General features: G+C 36.6%; 1 protein-coding gene across 8 annotated transcripts in view; it reads right to left on the bottom strand.

Annotated features, from left to right (window-relative positions):
* Positions 1 to 20,915, bottom strand: part of NSD1 (nuclear receptor binding SET domain protein 1) — a 209,389-nt gene that overhangs the window by 62,290 nt on the left and 126,184 nt on the right. For all 8 annotated transcript variants that reach the window (XM_023551797.2, XM_023551818.2, XM_003404684.4 and 5 more), the window contains 6 exons: positions 14,495 to 14,619; positions 11,138 to 11,408; positions 9,331 to 9,440; positions 4,435 to 4,510; positions 2,235 to 2,353; positions 1,155 to 1,298 (listed from right to left, as the gene is read on the bottom strand). In XM_023551797.2, the coding sequence (XP_023407565.1) occupies positions 1,155 to 1,298; positions 2,235 to 2,353; positions 4,435 to 4,510; positions 9,331 to 9,440; positions 11,138 to 11,408; positions 14,495 to 14,619 (845 nt within the window). The remainder of the gene's footprint in view (positions 1 to 1,154; positions 1,299 to 2,234; positions 2,354 to 4,434; positions 4,511 to 9,330; positions 9,441 to 11,137; positions 11,409 to 14,494; positions 14,620 to 20,915) is intronic.

Genomic DNA, 20,915 nt, shown 5'->3' with positions numbered 1-20,915 from the left:
CTTCGTGTTTTATTCATAATCCTTTTAAAACATACTATACCCTAACTTGTCTCACTCAGTAAATAATAAGCATAAGTTTCTGAAGCCCCCACTGTGTTTGGGGGCTGGTGTGAATATCATCAGCCTTCTTTATCTAACAATGAAAATGAATATACAAAGAGATGGGGCTGAAATTGTATTGACCATAACAACATATTCTGGACTTAGTTTCATTTCAGTTGTTTTAATTAAAAAAAAAAAAAGCTAATATTCTCTACTTTTTATACCCCAGGTTTTAAGAATTTACATAGGTAAATAAAGACCATAAAAAGAGAACACAGATGAAATTGTACTGACCATAACAACATATTCTGGACTTAGTTTAATTTCAGTTGTTTCAATTAAAAAAAAAAAAAAAAAAAGAGCTAATATTCTCTATTTTTTTATACGCCGGGTTTTAAGAATTTACATAGGTAAATAAAGACCATAAAAAGAGAACACACTCTAAGCATTCATTTAATTGACTTTACTCCCAAAGTCAGATAAATGCTTTTTAACAATAAAGTGGAGTCACATCTCACAGAGAGGCAATGGTTAAGATTCTAAGCCCAGACTGCCTGGGTTTGAATCCTGGCTTTACTATGTGACTTAAAGGCAAGTTTTTTTTAACCTCTTTCTGACTTAGTCTCCTCATATGTAAAATGGGAATAATAACGGCATTCTACCTTATGAGGTTTTATGATGATTAAATGATGAAACGTTAATAAAGTTTGAACAATACTTAACACAGTAAACAATATATAAATATATTAAATAAATGGGAAAATATAGTGATGTTCTCTAATGTCATTACTTTAAAGCAGGAAAAAAAAATCTCAAAGCTAAATTTATTCTTGAAAATATCCTTAGAAACCCAAAGATTTTCAAACTATAGAGGTACAGGAGACTGTATTTGACTGAGTGACAACAGATTCACATCTCCCATCTCAGACCTACTTCAGAGCATATACTCATTGGCTACAAAGGCAGGTAGTTCACAAACACTAAACTACTTCTCTTCGTTTCTCTGTCTTTTTGTGGGAAGGGGAAAGAGTGAAATATTTGAAATATGTGACTCCATTGAAACCACGATATTAAACATGCAGACAAAATGCAACTGAGAGAATATTCTCTACCTGACAAACATTCTCCTTGAGTGCAGCTCCTCCACCGCGTTCGCCTTGCATTCTTTTAGACACAGGCATCCCATGGTCATGCTCTACGCCCTCCTCAATGGCCTCTTTGGGGCTTGCCGCCGTCCTGTGTGTCATCAGTTCTCCCTTGCAGAGAAAAAATAATGTCCCACATCTGCATTATTGATGTCTCCTCCATCTGACCCCCTCCCTCTGGGCTGCTATTTGTCTAGCCATTAAGCACTTACAGATGTTCAGCCAATCACGCGGGCGGACTGCATGCAATGTTAGTTCTAACCCTGCTGTGATTGGGCGGGTAGTGGGCGCCTCATGCCCTGCCACTAACTGCTCTGAGGCTGTTCCACTGGAACTTTTTGAGCTGTTCCATTTTAAGGTTTCACTAAGGGAGAGAAAACATTCTTAAGTTTATTTGATTACTTATTTGTCCTTCCAAGATCAGTGTTTCCTAAATAATGCCCCCCCTTGGGCATTCTATTCAAATTATCCTGGAAAGAAACACTCTGTATCATAATGCGTGATGCTGACCTAACTTGTTCTAACTCTCCTTTAACCTGTATTGGAAAGCCAGAGATAATAGCATCAATGACTGCACTGATGCTCTGCAAGGAAATGGTTTTAAGTCAATCTTTGCTTCTTGAAGGTCAATGTTTGCAAACATTATCCTAAAATTAAGCAGCTGATGATCTCAAGAAATAAGCAAATTATTTTTTCCCATTAATCATAGCAGGCTCAAGTTTTAAAGGGTAATATGTTCATTCAGATCATATGGTTACTTCATAGTCTGGCTCTGTGGTTTGAGGAACAAGTTTACTTAATGATGAACTACTGACACCTACAGCATTGGATGTGATCTTTTTAAAAGGCCATATCCACACTTCCCACGTGTTCCTTGATTTATTTTCACTAAATCAAGCTCTCCCTTCTCTCCAGGATTCCTTAGTGCTATTAGCTACTACAAAAGAACACTGTTCTTAAGTAAACTCAAGGGAAAGAAAGATGTGGCCTCTCCTATGAAAAGTAGCTTCTCTTTGGAAGATCAAAAGATCAGGAACTGAGTAATACCTCTGAGCTTGCAGTCTCCTTTGATCGGTCATCATTTTTCACTTTTTTACACTGCACCTTGGCTGTAGCGTGCCTCTGACGTTTTCGCTTCCTTGGTTTATCAAACATCTTGGTAGTACCTAAGACAGGAAAACAGGTATTACTCACTGGCTAATTACTCACATGTCTTTACCATCCTCAAATAAAGGGATATCACAGAATTATGAAATGTTAGAGTAAAAACCAACTTTAACAACTATTTAATTCTCCTACTTCATAGAAGAAGAAAAAACTTACCCATAACTACATAGTTAGTTGGAGAAATCACCACATATAAACTCTGACTCATAATAATTAAAAAGAATGTGTACAGGTTATTAAAGCAATTTCATTTTATATGACAGAAATGACAGACCTTCTAGTTTCCCAAAGTGCTTTAATATTCTTTGGATGGAGAGGAAAGGCATTTACCAGTCAGGAAAAGATACTAATTCCTAGCATCCAAGATTAAAGACAGAAAGTTGTGCCACTACATGGCTTAAGGATTAAGATGAAGGGTTGAAATATTTAAGACCTGGCTTACAGGAGGGGAGAAAAATACATCCCTCACCAGATAGTAGCTTAAAGAATATTTATGCAGTAGTAGCGTATCATTGGGGCAGTTCTAGTCTGACCTACAGGGTCGCTATGAGTCGGAACTGACTCAACGGCAGTGGGTTTTTGGGTTAGTGTATCATTAAATAGTCAACAATATAAAATGAATGCTTGGTCTCCTCTAGCATGCTTAGAAAAATCAATTTCAGTCCCTCTCTATTATTATCCACATTTCATCTCTTTTGTATAAAAACAAGAGGAATCTAAAGAGGTATTTCATGAAATGGTCCAGGATATTTTTGCTAGTTATCAGACTGCTCAGTGCTCCTTTGGGTCCGTCTGACCCAGATGGAAAGCTCTGCTATCAAAGGGAGAGTTAATGTGATGGCAAGTGAAGGTTCAAATTTCTTATGAGCTGGAACACTCAGACAAAATTTAAAAAGGATAAAGTTCAGGTTGTTGGTTTTACAAAAAAAACGAAGTACAGAAGTATAGGAAAGAGATGACATTATTCTGAAAGCGGTTTATTTTAAAAGCAAGCAAATAAACCAGCCTATGGAATTATAATTGTCCACAAGGTTAAAATAAGCTAATATATTGCTAGACAGTTTAATTAGCTTGGGTTACAGTAAGTGTGATATCTCAACATAGTAAATATCACTGAACTGTACACATAAAAATGGATGCAATGACTTGTTACATATATTTCACCATATACACATACACACACATACAAAGTGTGCCATCTAAAACCACATGAAATATAATCTCCCCATGATATTCTTCACTGGCAGACCACATCTGATCGAAGTGGTAGAAATAACTGATGAGAAAATCTGGGGTGGATAACAACACGATACTGTGGCAATTAATTTGGTCAGGCAGGATGCAGTTCCCCAACCTTGCCACCTGTTTCATCTTCATATTTCTTCTATAAAACAGGGATACTACCCTACCTTTGTCATTCTTTAGATGGACCAGAGATAATGGCTGTTAAACAAAGGACCTGGTAGACAGTAAGTGCTCAAACTACTATTTTATCTGTTCTTGAGTGAAGGGCTGCCCATCCTTCCTGTGGGCAAAATCAAATCACCAAGATTCCCAAGCTTTTAAGCAGGAACCACAATGGAATAGTCTCAAATATAAGCTCTCTTTTTTAAGCAGATGTTCACTGATTAAGGGTGACAGAAGAAACTAAGACTGTTAGTGAAAGGCTGTCTCATGATTTATAATTTCTCTCTTAACGCAGACTCCATACTTTCTGTTCTACAGGGGATGGGGGGTGGCGGGGGAGAGGACTCAAAGCCAAGAAATTAATGATGTAGTCTGGAGAATTAGATTAATAGGAAAATCAGGAAGCTGATTTTGCTATATTGTTCCAAGTATTTCCTTACTCCAATATAACTCTAATTCTAATCAACTGATTCCAGCATAAAGCCTAAAAATAACAATATAATTTTCTACTGTCATGCATAGTTTCAGGAATCATATTTTGAGCAAAGAAGTCTTAGAACCTGCAAACTTACTGGTCTTGTTTATATGCTTAACAACAATTTTTTTAGCTGACTGACAAGGTGCTTCATTCTTTATTTCTACGTTGCATTTTTTAAATCTCAAAAATACTCACCTTCACCAAACTGTTTAGAATGAGTTGCGCCACATGATTCAGTAATGTCATTCTCCAAGTGGCCAGTTTCATAACACTACAAATAAGTAAAGTGCAACATGTTTTACAGAGGAATGGTAAATAAAACCTTTGCCTTATATGCCAAAAACTGAACTATCTAATGCCACAGATACAGGGTCCTGACTGCTTTTCACAATTAAAAGAATAGTAGTACACTAACAGCTTACCCAGAGATTCCCAATATATAAAGCACGCAGATACAGAGTACTGCTCTGATTGAAGTGGGAGAAGAAGAAGAAGGGTATATACTCAGAGGACTACCAACTCAGTTCTATCCCATCCCACCCTGTATTTAAAAATCACCTTCCTAAAATCTTGTTTACAACCATTAGATTTTAGATGGACTTATTTATTCGATGAAATCTGAATATTAAACAGCCATGAAACATGGAATGTCTTTCCAACTTAAGTAACTTCAAATTCATCTAAAGTAACATTAAAATTCAAAACAAAACCCTTATACATCAAGAATAATTGCCTACACATTTTAGTCATCCACTACTGATGCTTATATGAATTAGATCCATTCCAAGAAAATGTCTTCTCCTATGGGAATGATAATATTAATCATCATGACTATAAAACAAAATTTAGTGGCCACAAAAGGCAATATAATGGATGCTATTCTTGCTGTAAAGTTCCCAAAGTATGAGACCAAAACAAGACAAAATATAACTACGAGTTTCAGAACGTTCATTATATATACTAATAAACCACAAGAATACAACTTTGTTCACATTCAGTGTAGATCACGGTCTTAACGAGTCAAATGAAGAGGCAAATGCTAGCCATCCAGTGAAATGAAAAAAAGACTCCTAGCCAAGCTCTCAAAATAGATTTGAAAAATTTTTTTAAAAGCAGCATCTACATTATTTAGGTAACCAATTTATACTTCATTGCTTAATAGTCACCCAAAAGATGTGGAGCACAATAATTAGAATGTTCTGAAACTACTGTCAAGAGAATGATGCAGGAAATATTCCTCATTTCTAACCTCATTGAATTTGTAAATTAAAACAGAAATAACAGCACAAAATTCATACTACATGAAAATAATCCATCCACTCTGCTTAAGACTGAAAAAGACTGTAGAACTTTGTTTTTAAGAGCCTCAGAGGACGTGATTAAGATGCCAGCAACTTACTTTACATATATGGTCTGCTATGAACATGCATTAAGCCAGTGTACTCTTAAGGCACCACAGCCTCAGCAGATAACCCTTCTCTTTCTAACCCACTGATTGACCCATCCACAGAATGGGTGACCTGCCTAGTAATCCATGGTTTAGTGCCAAGATGGGCTTCAAACTTCTGACAAAATGTATCTCAGAGTAATGAGGACTTCAACAGTAAAGCTGACAAAGTAAGATGGCAGGATTGACTCCTAAAACAGACAAGAGCCCAGTGTTTTGGCCCATATTCATTCCCTTTTCCACTGTCTGGTTTTCTCTTGTTCTATTGCCAATCTGCCACCTCTCTCCCCCCAAAAAGCTAAAATTCAACAGTGACAGTTATTAATTATGTCCAATAATTAATAACAGACAAGAAACATTAAAAAAGGAGAAGGGAGATCAGAGAATATTTTAACAAGTGGTACCAGAACAATCAGACACCCACATGGGGAGGGGACTTCGAAACTCCATCTTACTCCACAAGCATTAATTCAAGACAGAACAAAGATCTAAACATGAAACCCAGAAACATAAAGCTCCTAAAAGCATCTCTGTGTTCATGGGGTAGACAGAAATTTCTCACATAAGACAAATCAATAAATTTAAAATTTTCTTCTCATAACAGGTACTATTAAGAAAATAAATAGGCAAGCCTCGGACTGAGAAAAATATTCACAGTACATATCTGACAAAGGATTTATACCCCAAATATATAAATCACTCCTAAAAATGAACCATAAGATAAATAGCCCAATGAAGAATATGAGTGTATGTGAAGTCACTTCACAAAAATGCAGAATAGTCTTAACAAAGCACAATCTAAGGGGCTCAACAGCATTAAGGAAATACAAATTAAAACCATAACGAGTGAACACTTGACACCAAACTGAATCTGACAATACCAAATGCTAACAAGGACATGGAACAAATGAAATGCTCATATATTGCTAGAGGGAGTGTAGAGTTGCACACCATTTTTGAAAATTGGTTAAGACGGGTTCTTAAAAAGTTAAACACGCATGAGCCAGCAATTCCACTCCTAAATATTTACACCAAGAGAAATTACAACATATGTCCACAAAAAGACTTGGAAAGAATATTCAGACCCTTATTCATAACAGCCTCAAAAACGGGGCGGGGGGGGGGGATATGACCCAAATGTGCGTTGACCATAGATGGGAGAACGAATTAGAAAACTATAATATAATCATATAATGGAATATTATTCAGCAATAGAAAGAACTACTGACATAAGCATCATTGTGGATGTATCTCAAAAACATGTTGCATAAAAGTAGCCAGGTTAAAAAAATACATATCCATCCCTGGGTGGCACAAATGGTTAATATACGGGGCTCCTAACCAAAAGGCTGGAGGTTTGAGTACACCCAAAGGCACCTCAGAAGAAGGCCTGGAGATCTATTCTGAAAAATCAGCCACTGAAAACCCTATGGAACACAGTTCTATTCTGACCCACATGGCGGTGCCGTAAGTTGAAATTGGAATTGACTCAACAGGCAATGGGGTATGTGTGTATGGTTCCATATACAGTGAAACCTGTCAGATCCGGAACTCACTGGGACTGTCATGTTTTTCCAGGTCTCCCAAGTTTTCCGCCTTCGACAGGGTGCAGTCCTACCACTTTTCTATTGCTCTCTATTAGTGGAAAACATGTGAGTTTTCCTTCTCTGACAGGTTTCTGCTTTACACAGGTTCCAACTTTCGCAGGCTTTACTGTATGTATGTGTATACATGTGTATATGTTTAATTCCATGGAAACCCTGGTGGCATACTGGTTAAGAGATACAGCTGCTAACCAAAAGGTCGTCAGTTCAAATCAACCAGGTGCTCCTTGGAAATTCTAGGGGTAGTTCTACTCTGTCCTATAGGGTTGCTATCAGTCAGAATCGACTCGACAGCAACAGGTTTGGTTTTTTGGTATGTATGATTCCATATATATATATATATGTGTGTGTGTGTGTGTGTGTCGTCCAAGAACAAAACTTATTTATGGTGACAGAAATAAAAAAGTATTGCCTCTGACAGAGTGGGGAATTGACTGAAAGGGTGCACATGAGAATTTGCAAGGTTAATAAACATATACAGTACTTTGTTTTGGGTAGTAGTTACATAGGTATAGACAATTGTCTAAAGCCATCAAACAGAACAATTAAGATCTGTACATTTTACTGCTGGAAACTGTATCTCAGTTTTTTAAAAAGCACTATGGGGTACATTAGCCTATATATATATATTAAATATAAGTATATAAGCTAAATCATAATTTTCCAAAACTTTAACTGCTTAGGAAAAAAAATTAACCCACAAATATAACGAGTCACATTTTAGATAGGAAAACTGCGACTGAAAGAAGTTTAGACAGATGAGCACAATTTTTAAGTAAACCAGTCTCAAAACTATCGAGAATTCATCTTATCCTTTCTATTTATTCACTTACCTGGCCCTAATTTCTACTTTCTTTGAAGTTTCTCGTCACCTCACTTCCAGCAGTATTGCAACATCCTCCCATGACTCATCTTATACAATATTACTGAATTTATCATCTAATTGCAAATGTCACTTCCATGCCCAAAAATAACCAACTGAATCCTTGTTTCCCTTGCCCTTCCCATCTATCTCTTCAACAATCTTGCAATATGGTTAAGATTTGAAAAAGGTAAAGCCAGGAAAAAAAGCACTGCACAGGAGGATAACAGCCTTACAAGAATATAAGGTACAAAGAGAGAATGGCGAATTGTAGATGAGATTGTTCCTGAAGACTGTGCAAACTGCAAAGAAAGTCTGGAGGGTAGGAAACAAGCCTAAGAATAATTAAAACTCTCATGTCATAAGACTGCTTTGAGAGGAAAAATGGAATTGTGAGACATAATGCTACTTTTTTTAAAGTATGAAGCACAAATAATTAAATTTTACGGTTTCATGCTAACCCAGATGGATGGATACCTAACGAAAACAAAACTCGGAGTCTTATTATAAAATTACAGGACAAAAGTCTGCTATAATTAACAACAGAAGTCAAAAACCTCAAATTATTTATGGTTTGATTACAATCTGTATTTTTTCCTCTAAGGAAAATAATTTCAAGTAATTTTTGATAAAGGAAATCTGTGCATTCTATACCTGAATTTCTGACCTTTACCCTGATTACTCTTCACACATTAAGGGCAGCAAGGTATTCTGTAAGGAATCAATATTCAGACATTATCCATTCTATTTCCAGCTATGACCCTTTCTTGGCTACTGAAGAGCAGGTTAGCAAACTCAGAAACTTAATTCAAAATATTTCTGCCTGGATTATAGCTAATCTGGGCCTTTTTTGAGCTGTTATAAGGTCAGTGGCTGGTAGAGACAGAAGTGAAGTCAGGTAAGAAGAGACCAGAGCAGTAATGAAAACAGGCTTAAAAGCTTGTTTCATTTTCATTTTAAGAGAATATCTGAAACCAATTCATACAAATGCCCATGCAGGTACAAAATTAATCTTTTTAATATAAGGTCTCTCAGACAAATCATTTGTACTGACATTCTGGAACTTCTAAGTACACGTGCGGGAATGTTATAAATATTAATGAAAGTATTGTTTTTTTAATCCTGTATTTCCCAGGACAGTATTTAATCCTATTTTAAAATTGACTAAAACAACATACCTTTTTAGAATAGCCCAGATCCCCCTTCTTGGGCATAAATCCAGGGTCTAAATCATTGGATTCAAGAAGTTTCTTGGTTGGTTTTCTCTGACGCTTACCTTCATAGTTTCCTAAAACACATTTATCTTTCATCAGATGATTTAGAATCTGGGCACAAGTTAATTTGAAATATACATATACACACACACTCCACACACACACACACACCCCCCACAAAATAAGTCAAAATATTGTTGATGTGTTCTCATCAGAGGGGCAGGGTAGAAATTTATTTATTTAAAATATTAGTTAATATAAAATAATCAAAACAAGCAGAGTTCTCAATGGAGATAAAATCTAATGTGAGGCTATAGTTATGACACTATTTCCTTATTCATTTTTAATCACAAAAGAACTAAGGAAGAAATTCAAAGGGCAGAACTGCCTTTATAGCAATTAATCTGTGTTAAGGGCAATTACAAGAAGGAAAAGTGAGGTGAAGTAAAGCCTGGATTCTCAGCACAAATGGACTCAGATTAAAATTTTTGCTCTTCCCCTAAATAAATAAAAGGCACTTATGTACTTTGGAGGATGGTGGCACAACAACTGTTTGGCTAACTGAAAAGTTAGCAATTCAAACCCACTCAGAGGCTCTGTAGGTGAAAGACCTCATGATCTGCTCCCATAAAGATTACAGACTAAAAAATCCTATTTGGCAATTCTTCTCTGTCACATGAGGTCGCCATAAGTTAGAATCAACTAGATGGCACCAGGTAACAAGGACTGCTATAAGAAATTATATAAAAGGGCACTCTTTTCAGAAATTACATAAAAGAGCCTCATACCAGGGTCTGACACATAATAGGTGCTGAAATAGTCACTATCTTTACTATTCTTTTCAAAGTCTCGTGATTTTTGCCTTGATTGATTAAGCACAATTGGGATGCTGTTTTAAAGGAGGAACATCAAAAACTACTGTTAGGAACATAAAAAAAAGTTATACCCCAATTTTAAAGGGGTACAGGGGCGAATTCTTCACATTCCTTAGCTGACTACAATATTAAATAGTCAAAAGTTGCATTAGAGACTGTATGTTTAGATTCTAACCCTCACCATGTAACACGTTATATAAAGCAAGATAAAGTGAGAAGCAACTGGTAATTAACTTCGAGGGAATATTAACACAGCTGCTGTGTGTCAGGTAAATTACATTACACTGTTTCATTATGATCTCAATTTTATAGATGGGAACCCTGGTGACACAGTAGTTAAGTGCCTGGCTGCTAACCAAAAGGTGAGCAATCTCAATCCACCAGCTGCTCCTTGGAAACCCTATATGGCAGTTCTGCTCTGTCCTATAGGATCACTATGAATTGGAATTGACTTGATGGCAATGGGTCAATAGGTTATTTTATAGATTAGGAAAGAAGGTCAAAGGTTAAGTACCTCCCTAAGTAACACAAGGATCGGTGGAGCCAATACCCGAAGCACAGGTTTCACGTGCTTGCTCCACTAGTGTGCGGTATCCCTCACAAGACCCCCATTTCCCTAGGTGTTGATTCACACGGTGGCTCAACAACAATAATGAAGAGCAACAACGGAACAAGGATAGGAGTTTTAAAACCTGTTTCCTTGAGAGTGTGCCACTAATTCACAGTCAGTAACTATATCCAATCAGTTAGTACTTTAGAGATTTCCCAGGGCAAAAGTGGGTAGTTTGTTATATAGAGATATGGGTACACTACTGGCTTTCCATCAAAATATACTGAAATCTTCTGCTTCCTCTCAGCTCACCCACGTATATCCAGAGATCCCATCCCCACCTTACCTGATGGTTTAACTAGCAATTCCTCAGACTCAAGGGCAGGCCGTGGAGAGATTTCCGGAGCCACAGGCACAGACAAGGTCAGCTGTGGCAACTCAGCATGTCCACCTCCAAGTTCCGACTGAGCCAAGGGCCCTTCCAAAAACGGAGCCTCTCTTTCAAGAACTGGAGGCTCTTCTTTGGTTGAAATCAAAGAATTCTCATCCACTTGTTTGTTTTGAGCACTAGGTCGACATCGGGCTAGAAGGCTTTCCTCTTCACAGCGGGAACTTACCTGAGAGCAAAAAATAAAAATAGAATCTACAAGCCCAAAGTGAGTGCAGTTTGTCAAAAGGAATAATGCAATTGACTGATATATACTGAACCTATAAAAATTATTAAGTCCATAACGATAATCCAAAAACAAAAAAAGCTCCTTTAAATTCGTCACCAATTAAAACAGCTAATAACGAGCTCCTTAATGTTAAAACTGGTCATGAATGAGAAAGAAATAAGCACTTGTTCTGCCTTTCGAGTATTTCAGGACAAAAAAAAAGTTCAGTAAATGAGGGGGGATGCCAATTAATAAAAGTAAAAGAAATAACAAAATCTGAAAGTCTTCATTTTGTAACCCCTAATGAAATTACTGATATAGGCAAGGATCTTCAATTGATGTTAAAACTCTCTGGGAATAGTTGACGGGGAATAGGATGTCCTTTTGGAGCCAAAGTAATTACACACATACTGCTTCCTGCTCAAGGGGTAAAACTAACTTAAAAATGAGAAGAAATCAGGTAGTCACCACAATGGCCAACTAGATACTATGTATCTTCTAAGGTTATGCAGTATGTTGATACAGCAGTCGACCTAAAAATGTTTAACTTCAATCTATTGAACTATTAGCTCTAATTTCAACTTAACAGGGAATATAGGGGATAGAAAAGCAAGTTAAGTGACACTCGTAAGGAAGCAATCACAGAAATTCAGAAGGCATACAGTCCACGTGAACATCCCACTCTCTGTGGTAAGACACACAGGGTCATGAAAAAAGAGGACTGTCAGAATCACCTTGAAGGTAATGGATTTGGTGTTGGGGTTTTTTTTTTTTTTGGTTCTAGATTTAAAAAGATTTAAGAGACATAATAACCAGATAACCCAGTGCCGTTGAGTCAATTCTGACATAACCAGATATTACATGGTATTACAGAATAACTTGTAGTCCTATACTGACTGGATCCTGGTTTGGATAAACCAAAGGTAAAGGTTGAGGAATGAGAGAGAGTATTTGAATACGGACTGGTATTACATAAATTGGTCTTATTACATGTGATAATGTTGAATTGGTTATTCAGGAAAACGTTCTCTATTTTAGAGGTACATATTAAAGCATTTAGGGGTAGAACGTCAATATGTCTCTAATTTACTTTAAGGTACTTCAGATAAATACTTCAGTTCAAAATACAGTCATGAGTTGCTTAATGTCCATGATACATTCTGTGAAACAGAACATTATGTGATGCGGTAATATATGTATTATCGGCAGTCTCTGGGTCACAAACGTCCAACTTACGGGAAACTCGTACTTAAGAATGAACTGCCATAAAGCCTATTATATTAAAAATTGGAGTTAAATACAACGGTTCGTGATAACAAACACATGCACTACTTTGTGACACTCATGAAAACACTGCACGGTTTCTTCTGCTCCCTTCATATCAGCACTCGCAGATTCACCACTCACTATCACTTTATGCAGTGGAAAACGCTGTTTGAAGCGCTTGAACCACCCAGAGCTAGCATTAAACTCAATATTGTAGTTTGGTCCTGTTTCTTCTTTAAGCATCTCGAACAAGCTTCATGCCTTGGTGGTAATCGTCAACATGCTGAGAGGGATTTGCTTTTGTTTGGTCCTCAATCACGTCATTAGCAATTTCTCCATATCTGATATAGGTCCCTCTCATATTTTCATTAGCCTTGTGGTTTTCAGTGGAATTTTTTCTTTGTTTTTGAGGATCGTCATGATAGTTGAGTGAGACGTGCCCAAAGCGTGAGCAATAGCATTCACTGACTTTCCACCTTCGTGTTGTTTAATAACCTTTTCTTTCACTTCCAAATAGATACTTCTCCTTTGCCTCTTGCTGCTGCTATCACTAGCAGTGGTTTTGCATATTTGGGAGCCATGATACACTTCATGGTAGTATTTTTGAAAGAAAATTAAACAGAGAGATAACGCTACAAAACTCAAGAGACGCGCGATACACAAGATTGGATGCTGCTGCCTACAAGTTGAAGCATATACTGTCATATGGTAAACTTTTTATTTCTAAGCAGGGAAGTTCACATTAAAGTAACGATAGAAAGTACAGTACAGTACACACATAAGCCAGTAACACAGGTGTTTATCAGGACTGTTAAGACTTATGTGTGTATATAGGTTATATATGTACTATACCATTACACACCTGGCAGCACAATCACTTTATATACAACAGACATGAGGTACATATGTTGTGTGCAGGAAGCTGCTGTGTTCACTACGTCCTCTTCTCCAGTCAGGATTTCTGAACTCTACTATAACCTTGGAAAACTCTGATGGCATAGTGCTTAAATGCTGCAGCTGCTAAGCAAAGGGTCGACAGTTTGAATCCACCAGGCGCTCCTTGGAAACTCTTTGGGGCAGTTCTACTCTGTCCAACTATGGTTGCTATGAGTTGGAACTGACTCCACAGAACTGGGTTTTGTTTTGTTTTTATCATAACCTTATGGGACTACCAACGCATACACGTGGTCAGACGTTGCCCAAACGGACGTTATGCGGCACATGGCTGTACTTCAGTTTAGAACCTGAACTTACAAATAAAGCAACTAAGCTATTATAACAACAGAAATATTCTAAAACTGGTTTATACTGATGGTTCCACAATTTAGAAGTTTATTAAAAATCACTGAATTGTATACTTAAAGTGGGTGAATTTTATGGTATGTAAATTATAACTTGAATAAAACTGTTTAAAACAAAATTCCCTCTCATCAAGGCTAAATTACAAATTTTTAAAAATTGTTTTAAAAATTAGGATGAGTCATACTGTATATTTTATATCCTGTGTAAATCACTTAATATTATATCATGACAATATTCCTAAATCATTAAATATTCTTTGAAAGAAACACACACACATAATACGTTGACTCACTTAACTTATTCCCTGAATAATTAATTATATGCTATGTACTGTGCTAGAAGCTGAGGATAAAAAACTGAAAAAGCAAGATCCCCAGTTAAGGAAATTATTGCCTGGTGGAGACAAAATATGACACTGAAGGCAAAGCTGCAGTATTCTAAAAGGACCACTGAAAGCTTGCTGAAATGATGAAACATACCTTGTGCGTGTGTTCCTGAACTCTCTTTTGTTTTTTCTTAGGAGCAAATATCTGATCATATTCTTCAGTATATTCCAGAAGCCACTTGCTTGGCTTCCTAAGGCGTTTCTTCTCTGACCGCACAGCTAAAAGAAGAGTTCAGTGTTAAGCAACAAGCTACAGAAACACGGACTGTTGCCATGGATCTATCCCTATACCCCCAAAGGTACAGAGGTGGGAAAGCACGTAGAAAAAAAAACAAAAAACTGTGGCTTAAGCTCTAAGAAACTCAAAACTGATTTTGCTATGGGTTCTCATACAAAAAGGGGGATGGGTAGAGAAATTGCACTCGTCTATACACACACACATCACCCAATCTTAAGGAAAGTGTTAAATTAAAACTAGTGTCCTACAGTTACTGATACTTGTACAAATAAAACTAACACATACCTAACATAAAAAATATAAATTCTAAACCAAGTAAACTGACATAAAAAATATAAATTCTAAATCAAGTAAACTGATATAATATACCATGGGTTATTTTAAGTAACATCTCCTTGAATCATTTTAGAGAAAATATTTACCAAATCAGCACTACCTGCATGAATTTCAAAAGCATGTTACGAACATTTCATCGATTTAGTATCATACGTTGTAGAATGAGTTTCACACTAGAAAATTGAAAAATATATTTCTAAACAGAATCGTCAAAAAATATATACACAATTAATGACAATGTACACCATCATCACAATGACATTAAAAAATGCCATGTATGTCAGAGACAGGAGAATACGATAATATTATAGAACTTGGGGCCTTTTTTTTTTTAAGTGGCATGTTTTATGGTCAAAGTATCAAAACACCATTTTTCTTTGAATTAATGGTGAAACAACATCTATTATAACTTCCCTATAAAACTTTGTACAAGTTTTAATGCACTTAACATGCTACTTTACTAAACTCTGTCCTATAAGGTCGCGATGAGTCAGAATCAACACGATAGCAATAGGGCTTTTTTTTTTTTAATATAGCTTTTAGTTTCATTATTAAAAGTTAATGTTAGAAAAAAAAATTTACGTTAATGTTAGAAGCTGAAATGGTTATCAAAATCACATCCCTACAGATCTCCCAAAATAATTATGGGGCTAGTTAACACCTGGCAATTGTTGGAAATTTTTCTTACTTTTCTATGTTAGACAGATAACCTAAAAATGCCCCAAACTGGAGGGTCTTCCCCAAGCCAACTATTTCAAAAGAGATTAAAACAACAACCACATAATTATTTTAAATACTTTCCCCAAATAAAAACGTCTCTGAAGAAAACAAATAAGCCAAAACATATCTTGGAAAAAATACATAACTATCTATGATTAACAAAAAAAAAAAAATTTTTTTTTTGTTAGTCAATGGTAATTACCTTCTGCTCTTGGGCAAACAGATTATGTCTTTAATATACTCACACTAGACATGCCATCTAAGCTTTCAAACACCAAAAACAAAAATAAGATCAAAGAAATGACAGGGAATAAAAGGAGTTTACAATGTGCAAGATACTGTTCAGACATGTAACATGCATGAATCTCAAATTCTCACTTCAACCCTCCAGGTAGCTAAGCACTAGCCAAAAGGTTGGTGGTTCGAACCCACCCAGTGGCTCTGCAGAAGAAAGACCTGGTGATTTGTTCCTTTAAAGATTACAGCCTAAAAAACCCTATGGGGCAGTTCTCCTCTGTTACATGGGGACATACGAGTCAGACAGAATCACCTGGACAGTACCTAACAACAACAGAAATATTCTAAAACTTGTTTACAGTGCTGGTTCCACAACTTAGTAAATTTACTGAAATTCACTGAATTGTACATGTCAAGTGGGTGAATTTTATGGCATGTAAATTATACACTGAATGAAGTTGTTTAGAAAAAAAAAGGTCCCCCTCGTCAAGGAGGAATTACAGAGTTTTCTCCTTTTTCATCAAAATGGTGAATTCTCCCAAAGGACTTGAGTACTAACAGGAACATCATTCCTACTATACAGACTTTTAACCCTTGTTCATACTTCTACTTGCCTGGTTCTGGAATTTCGGGGGCAAAAGAGTTTTTCATTTTAAAGCAAAAATTCAAACAACCCTTCCTTATAATGGCAAGTTTAGTTACTCTGCCCAAACCTCCTTTTGAAAACAACTAAAAAATACTGTATAGAATGTTTTAAAACCTCCTTAAAAGACTCAAAGCACAGACAAGGTGGTAATGGAAAAGAGCTACAATCCAAAAAGTAGCAGAAATAGAGCACTGAAACTGATTTTGTCCTGAGGATTTCTTGGTGGTCCTATTGGTATGAGGAGACCCTGGATGCTGGTAAATGGTTAATGTACTCAGCTCAACCGAAAGGCTGGAGGTTCAAGTCCACCTGGGGTGCCTCGGAAGAAAGCCCTGGCGATCTACTTCTGAAAAATTAGCCATTGAAAACCCAATGGAATACAGTTCTATTCATCCATGTGGGGTCGCCATGAGTTGGATTCAACTCGAGAGTAACTGGTTTTTGGATTTGTTGTTGCAAAGATGACAGAAATTTAAAGATGACTAAACTGAGGGCCCCAAAGGGCTGTATTCTCAGGTATTCTCAGAAGCGAACATCCCCAGCATCACCATTTCTACCTCCAGGAGACCAAAGGGAAAGCTGCCTTCGCACAAAGTGAAATAACAAGTCCTTGAGAAGTTGTGGGCACTGGCTGGGCTCTCCTGTGGATTCGCAGCTTTATGGACCAGGAACTTCAAGCTCCTAGGCACCTGACATGAGCAAAATCAAATTTTCTTTGGAGGAAGGAACTAAGTTCACATACAGAATAAAAACCTTACAATAGTATAAAAGAGTCCCCATATACAATTTTTGAGGAACAGCTATCAGTAAACATAGCCAAGCACAAACGAAAACAGCACCGTTGAGTGAAAACCAGCAGCTACCCAGATAGACACATGGCTCACTCTCTCAGGTATGTGCTCAAATGCTCCCACCTTGGTGAGATCTACTGTGATCACTCTATTTAAACCCAGAACCCCCCAACATTCCCCATCTCCTTAACCCTGCTTTATTTTCTCCAAAGCATTTATTACCTTCATTATTTAACAATGCTAATGTCAAGAAAAGTCAAAAGTAGGCATTTTGGGCCTCCACCTAAAAGAAAATAAGACCACCTATGCACTCCTAGGAAACTCTGTGGGGCAGTTCTCTGTCCTATAGGGTTGCTATGAGTCGGAATCGACTCGAAAGCACTGGGTTTGGTTTGGTTTTTTTTATGTCCTATAGGGTTGCTCAGAATCGACTCAACAGCACTGGGTTTGGTTTTTTTTTTTGTTTTGTTTATGAAGTAGTACTGAAGGGCTGGGGAGCAGAATCAAACCTGAATCTAATTAAGCCTTTAGCTCCAACTAGAAGAGCCTCTGAAGAAAGGCTTGACAATCAACTTCTGAAAAATCAGCCATTGAAAACCCTATGGAGCACAGTTCTACCCTGACATACATGGGGCATGACCAGTCAGAATCGACTTGACAGCGTGGGTTTTTACCAATTAAGAGGAAATACAGAGGTTAGAGGAACATATTAAACCATACCACAGAGAGAATCAGCAAAATGCAGACTGTGGGAAAATCGAAAAGACAAATCTTCAAGAAATAAATTGCAAGGGGGCTTTTTGTCTTCTATTAATACTGCCTGTTCTATGTTTTACATTATTTTAAAAATATGAACTCATAACTTATTAAAATCCAAAGGTAATTAATATCTTTTTCAACCTCCCAGACAGTAAAAGGAAATAACTTTCATCTACCTCCATCCGAAGTAATATTTTATTGTTGTTGTATAATTTAATTTAATGGAAGTATTTAATTCCATATGGCATTGTTACCATTATATTTAAAGTCATTGTTCATTTAGATTTACCCACATATTTATCATTCTCTTTGTTCCTCACTCCTATTTTATTATAGGGAATTTCAACCTTACACAAAAACAGTATAATGAACCCCCATGTGCCTATCATCCAGCTCATGGCCAATCTTGTTTCATCTATCCCTCCATCCTTTGCCCTATTTCCATGTAATTTTAAAACATCTCCCAGACAGCATATCATTCCCACCATTACATGTTTCAATATGGATCTCCAAAAAGATAGGGACATTTAAAATATAACACAAAACACTATTTATTCAGTAAAAATGTCCCTCTCAACTCTATCCCTCCCGTGTGCTACAATTATAAATTTGATAGTACTCCGAAACCTAGAAAAATGCATTGCAAGTTCCACATAATCAAGCTAAAATTCACCTTTTGAAACACAGTTTTATTTATGTTAAGGGACTATCTATATTTTCTTCCTAGAGTCAAAACTAATTCATACAGAAATTCATACTTTACTCCCATTATTTTTTTTAAAATGACTACATTCTGAGTGGTGATACACACTTGCAACATGGAGGTTACAGTAGGTATTCCACTGTAAAATAAATACTAAGGAAATTCCGAGCCTTTTCTATGTCTGCTATTAATAGTATATTAGTATAATAACTATCAAGTACAAATTAAAATTTTGAAAGATACTGCAATATAAACACCCGTACTTCTAAAAGTCTATCTTTCAGATTCTCAGAGAGACAAAATGACATCTTAATGTTATTAATTACAGTAAAGTTTGAATTAGCAAAAAGTGAAAAAAATTGAAACGTCAATTAATTGGGGACTGGTTCAATTAATTACGACTTGTTATAAGAACAACATCCTGCAGCTTTAAAAAAATAAATTCATTACGTATTATATGGGATGAGAGTAGAAAAAAAATCCAGAAGAAAACAATGTGTACACTGAGTTATCATCTGCTTAGAAATATAAACATACATTCCTTTGCTTTTTATACACTGAATATGTCTGGAGAGGAGATCTGGTCCACTGAGGAATAAGGTTAAGAGAGATATTTTTCGGTAACGATTTGCACCTTTTGCACTCTATGAACTCCATGACTATACTGTATATTCAAAACCAAACAAATCAAGAATTAAAGTAAATAAAAAAATCATATCTAACAATTTTGGAAAATGATATGGCACTTCTTAGGAAAGCTAGAAATACAAATACCGTATGATCCAGTAATCCCACTCCTAGGAATATATCCTAAAGATATAAAGAGTCGTCACACAAATAGATATATGCACACCCATGTTCACTGCAGCATTATTCACAATAGCAAAAAGATGGAAACAACCTAGATACTCATCAACAGGTGAATGGATAAATTGCTATATACACACAATGGAGTACTTCGCAACGATAAAGAACAATGATGAATCTACAAAGCATCTCACAACATGGATAAATCTGGAGGGCATCATGCTGAGTGAAATGAGTCAATCGCAAAAGGACAAACATTGTATGAGACCATTACTATAAAAACTCATGAAAAGGTTTACACACAAAAAGAAACAATCTTTGATGGTTACAAAGGAGGGAAGGGATGGGGATGGAAAAGCACTAAACAGACAACAGATAAGTGGCATCTTTGAAGGGTAAGACAGTACACAATACTGGAGAAGTTGGCACAACTTCTACAAGGCAAATCATGGAAGCTCCACAGACACATCCAAACTCCCTGAGGTACCAAACTGCTGAGCTAAAGGCTTTGGGGACCACATCTGGGGAGCATCTACCTCAACTGGCATAGCATAGTTTATAAAGAAAATATTCTAAATTCTACTTTGGTGAGTAGCATCTGGGGTCTTAAAAGCCTGTGAATGGGCATCTAAGATACTCCACTGGTCTCACCCCTTCGGGAGCAAGGGAGAATGAAGAAAACTAAAGATACAAGGAAAAGATTAGTCCCAAGGACTAATAGACCACAACTACCATACTGAGTCCAGTACAACTAGATGGTAACCAGCTACCCTACCACCACTGACTGATCTAACACAGATCACAACAGAGGGTCCCAGACAGAGCTGGAGGAAAATGTAGAACAAAATTCTAACTCACAAAAAAACACCATGACTAAATAGGCTTTAAAGTTAAATACACCACAAAGGATAAGGAAGGACACTATACAATGACTAACGGGACAATATACCAGAAGGATATAACCATATTAAATATTTATGCACCCAATGACAGGGCTGCAAGATACATAAAATAAACTTTAACAGCATTGAAAAGTGAGATAGACAGCTCCACAATTATAGTAGGAGACTTCAACACACCACTTTCAGTGAAGGACAGGACATCCAGAAAGGAGCTCAACGAACACACAGAAGATCTAAATGCCACAATCAACCAACTTGACCTCACAGACATATACAGAAAACTCCACCCAAAAGCAGCCAAGTATACTTTCTTTTCTGATGTGTGTGAAGCATTCTCTAGAATAGACCATGTATCAGATAATAAAACAAGCCTTAG

The sequence above is a fragment of the Loxodonta africana genome, chromosome 2 (assembly GCF_030014295.1).
Source record: "Loxodonta africana isolate mLoxAfr1 chromosome 2, mLoxAfr1.hap2, whole genome shotgun sequence".
Classification (NCBI taxonomy): Eukaryota; Metazoa; Chordata; class Mammalia; order Proboscidea; family Elephantidae; genus Loxodonta; species Loxodonta africana.
This window is presented reverse-complemented; position numbering and strand designations above follow the sequence as displayed.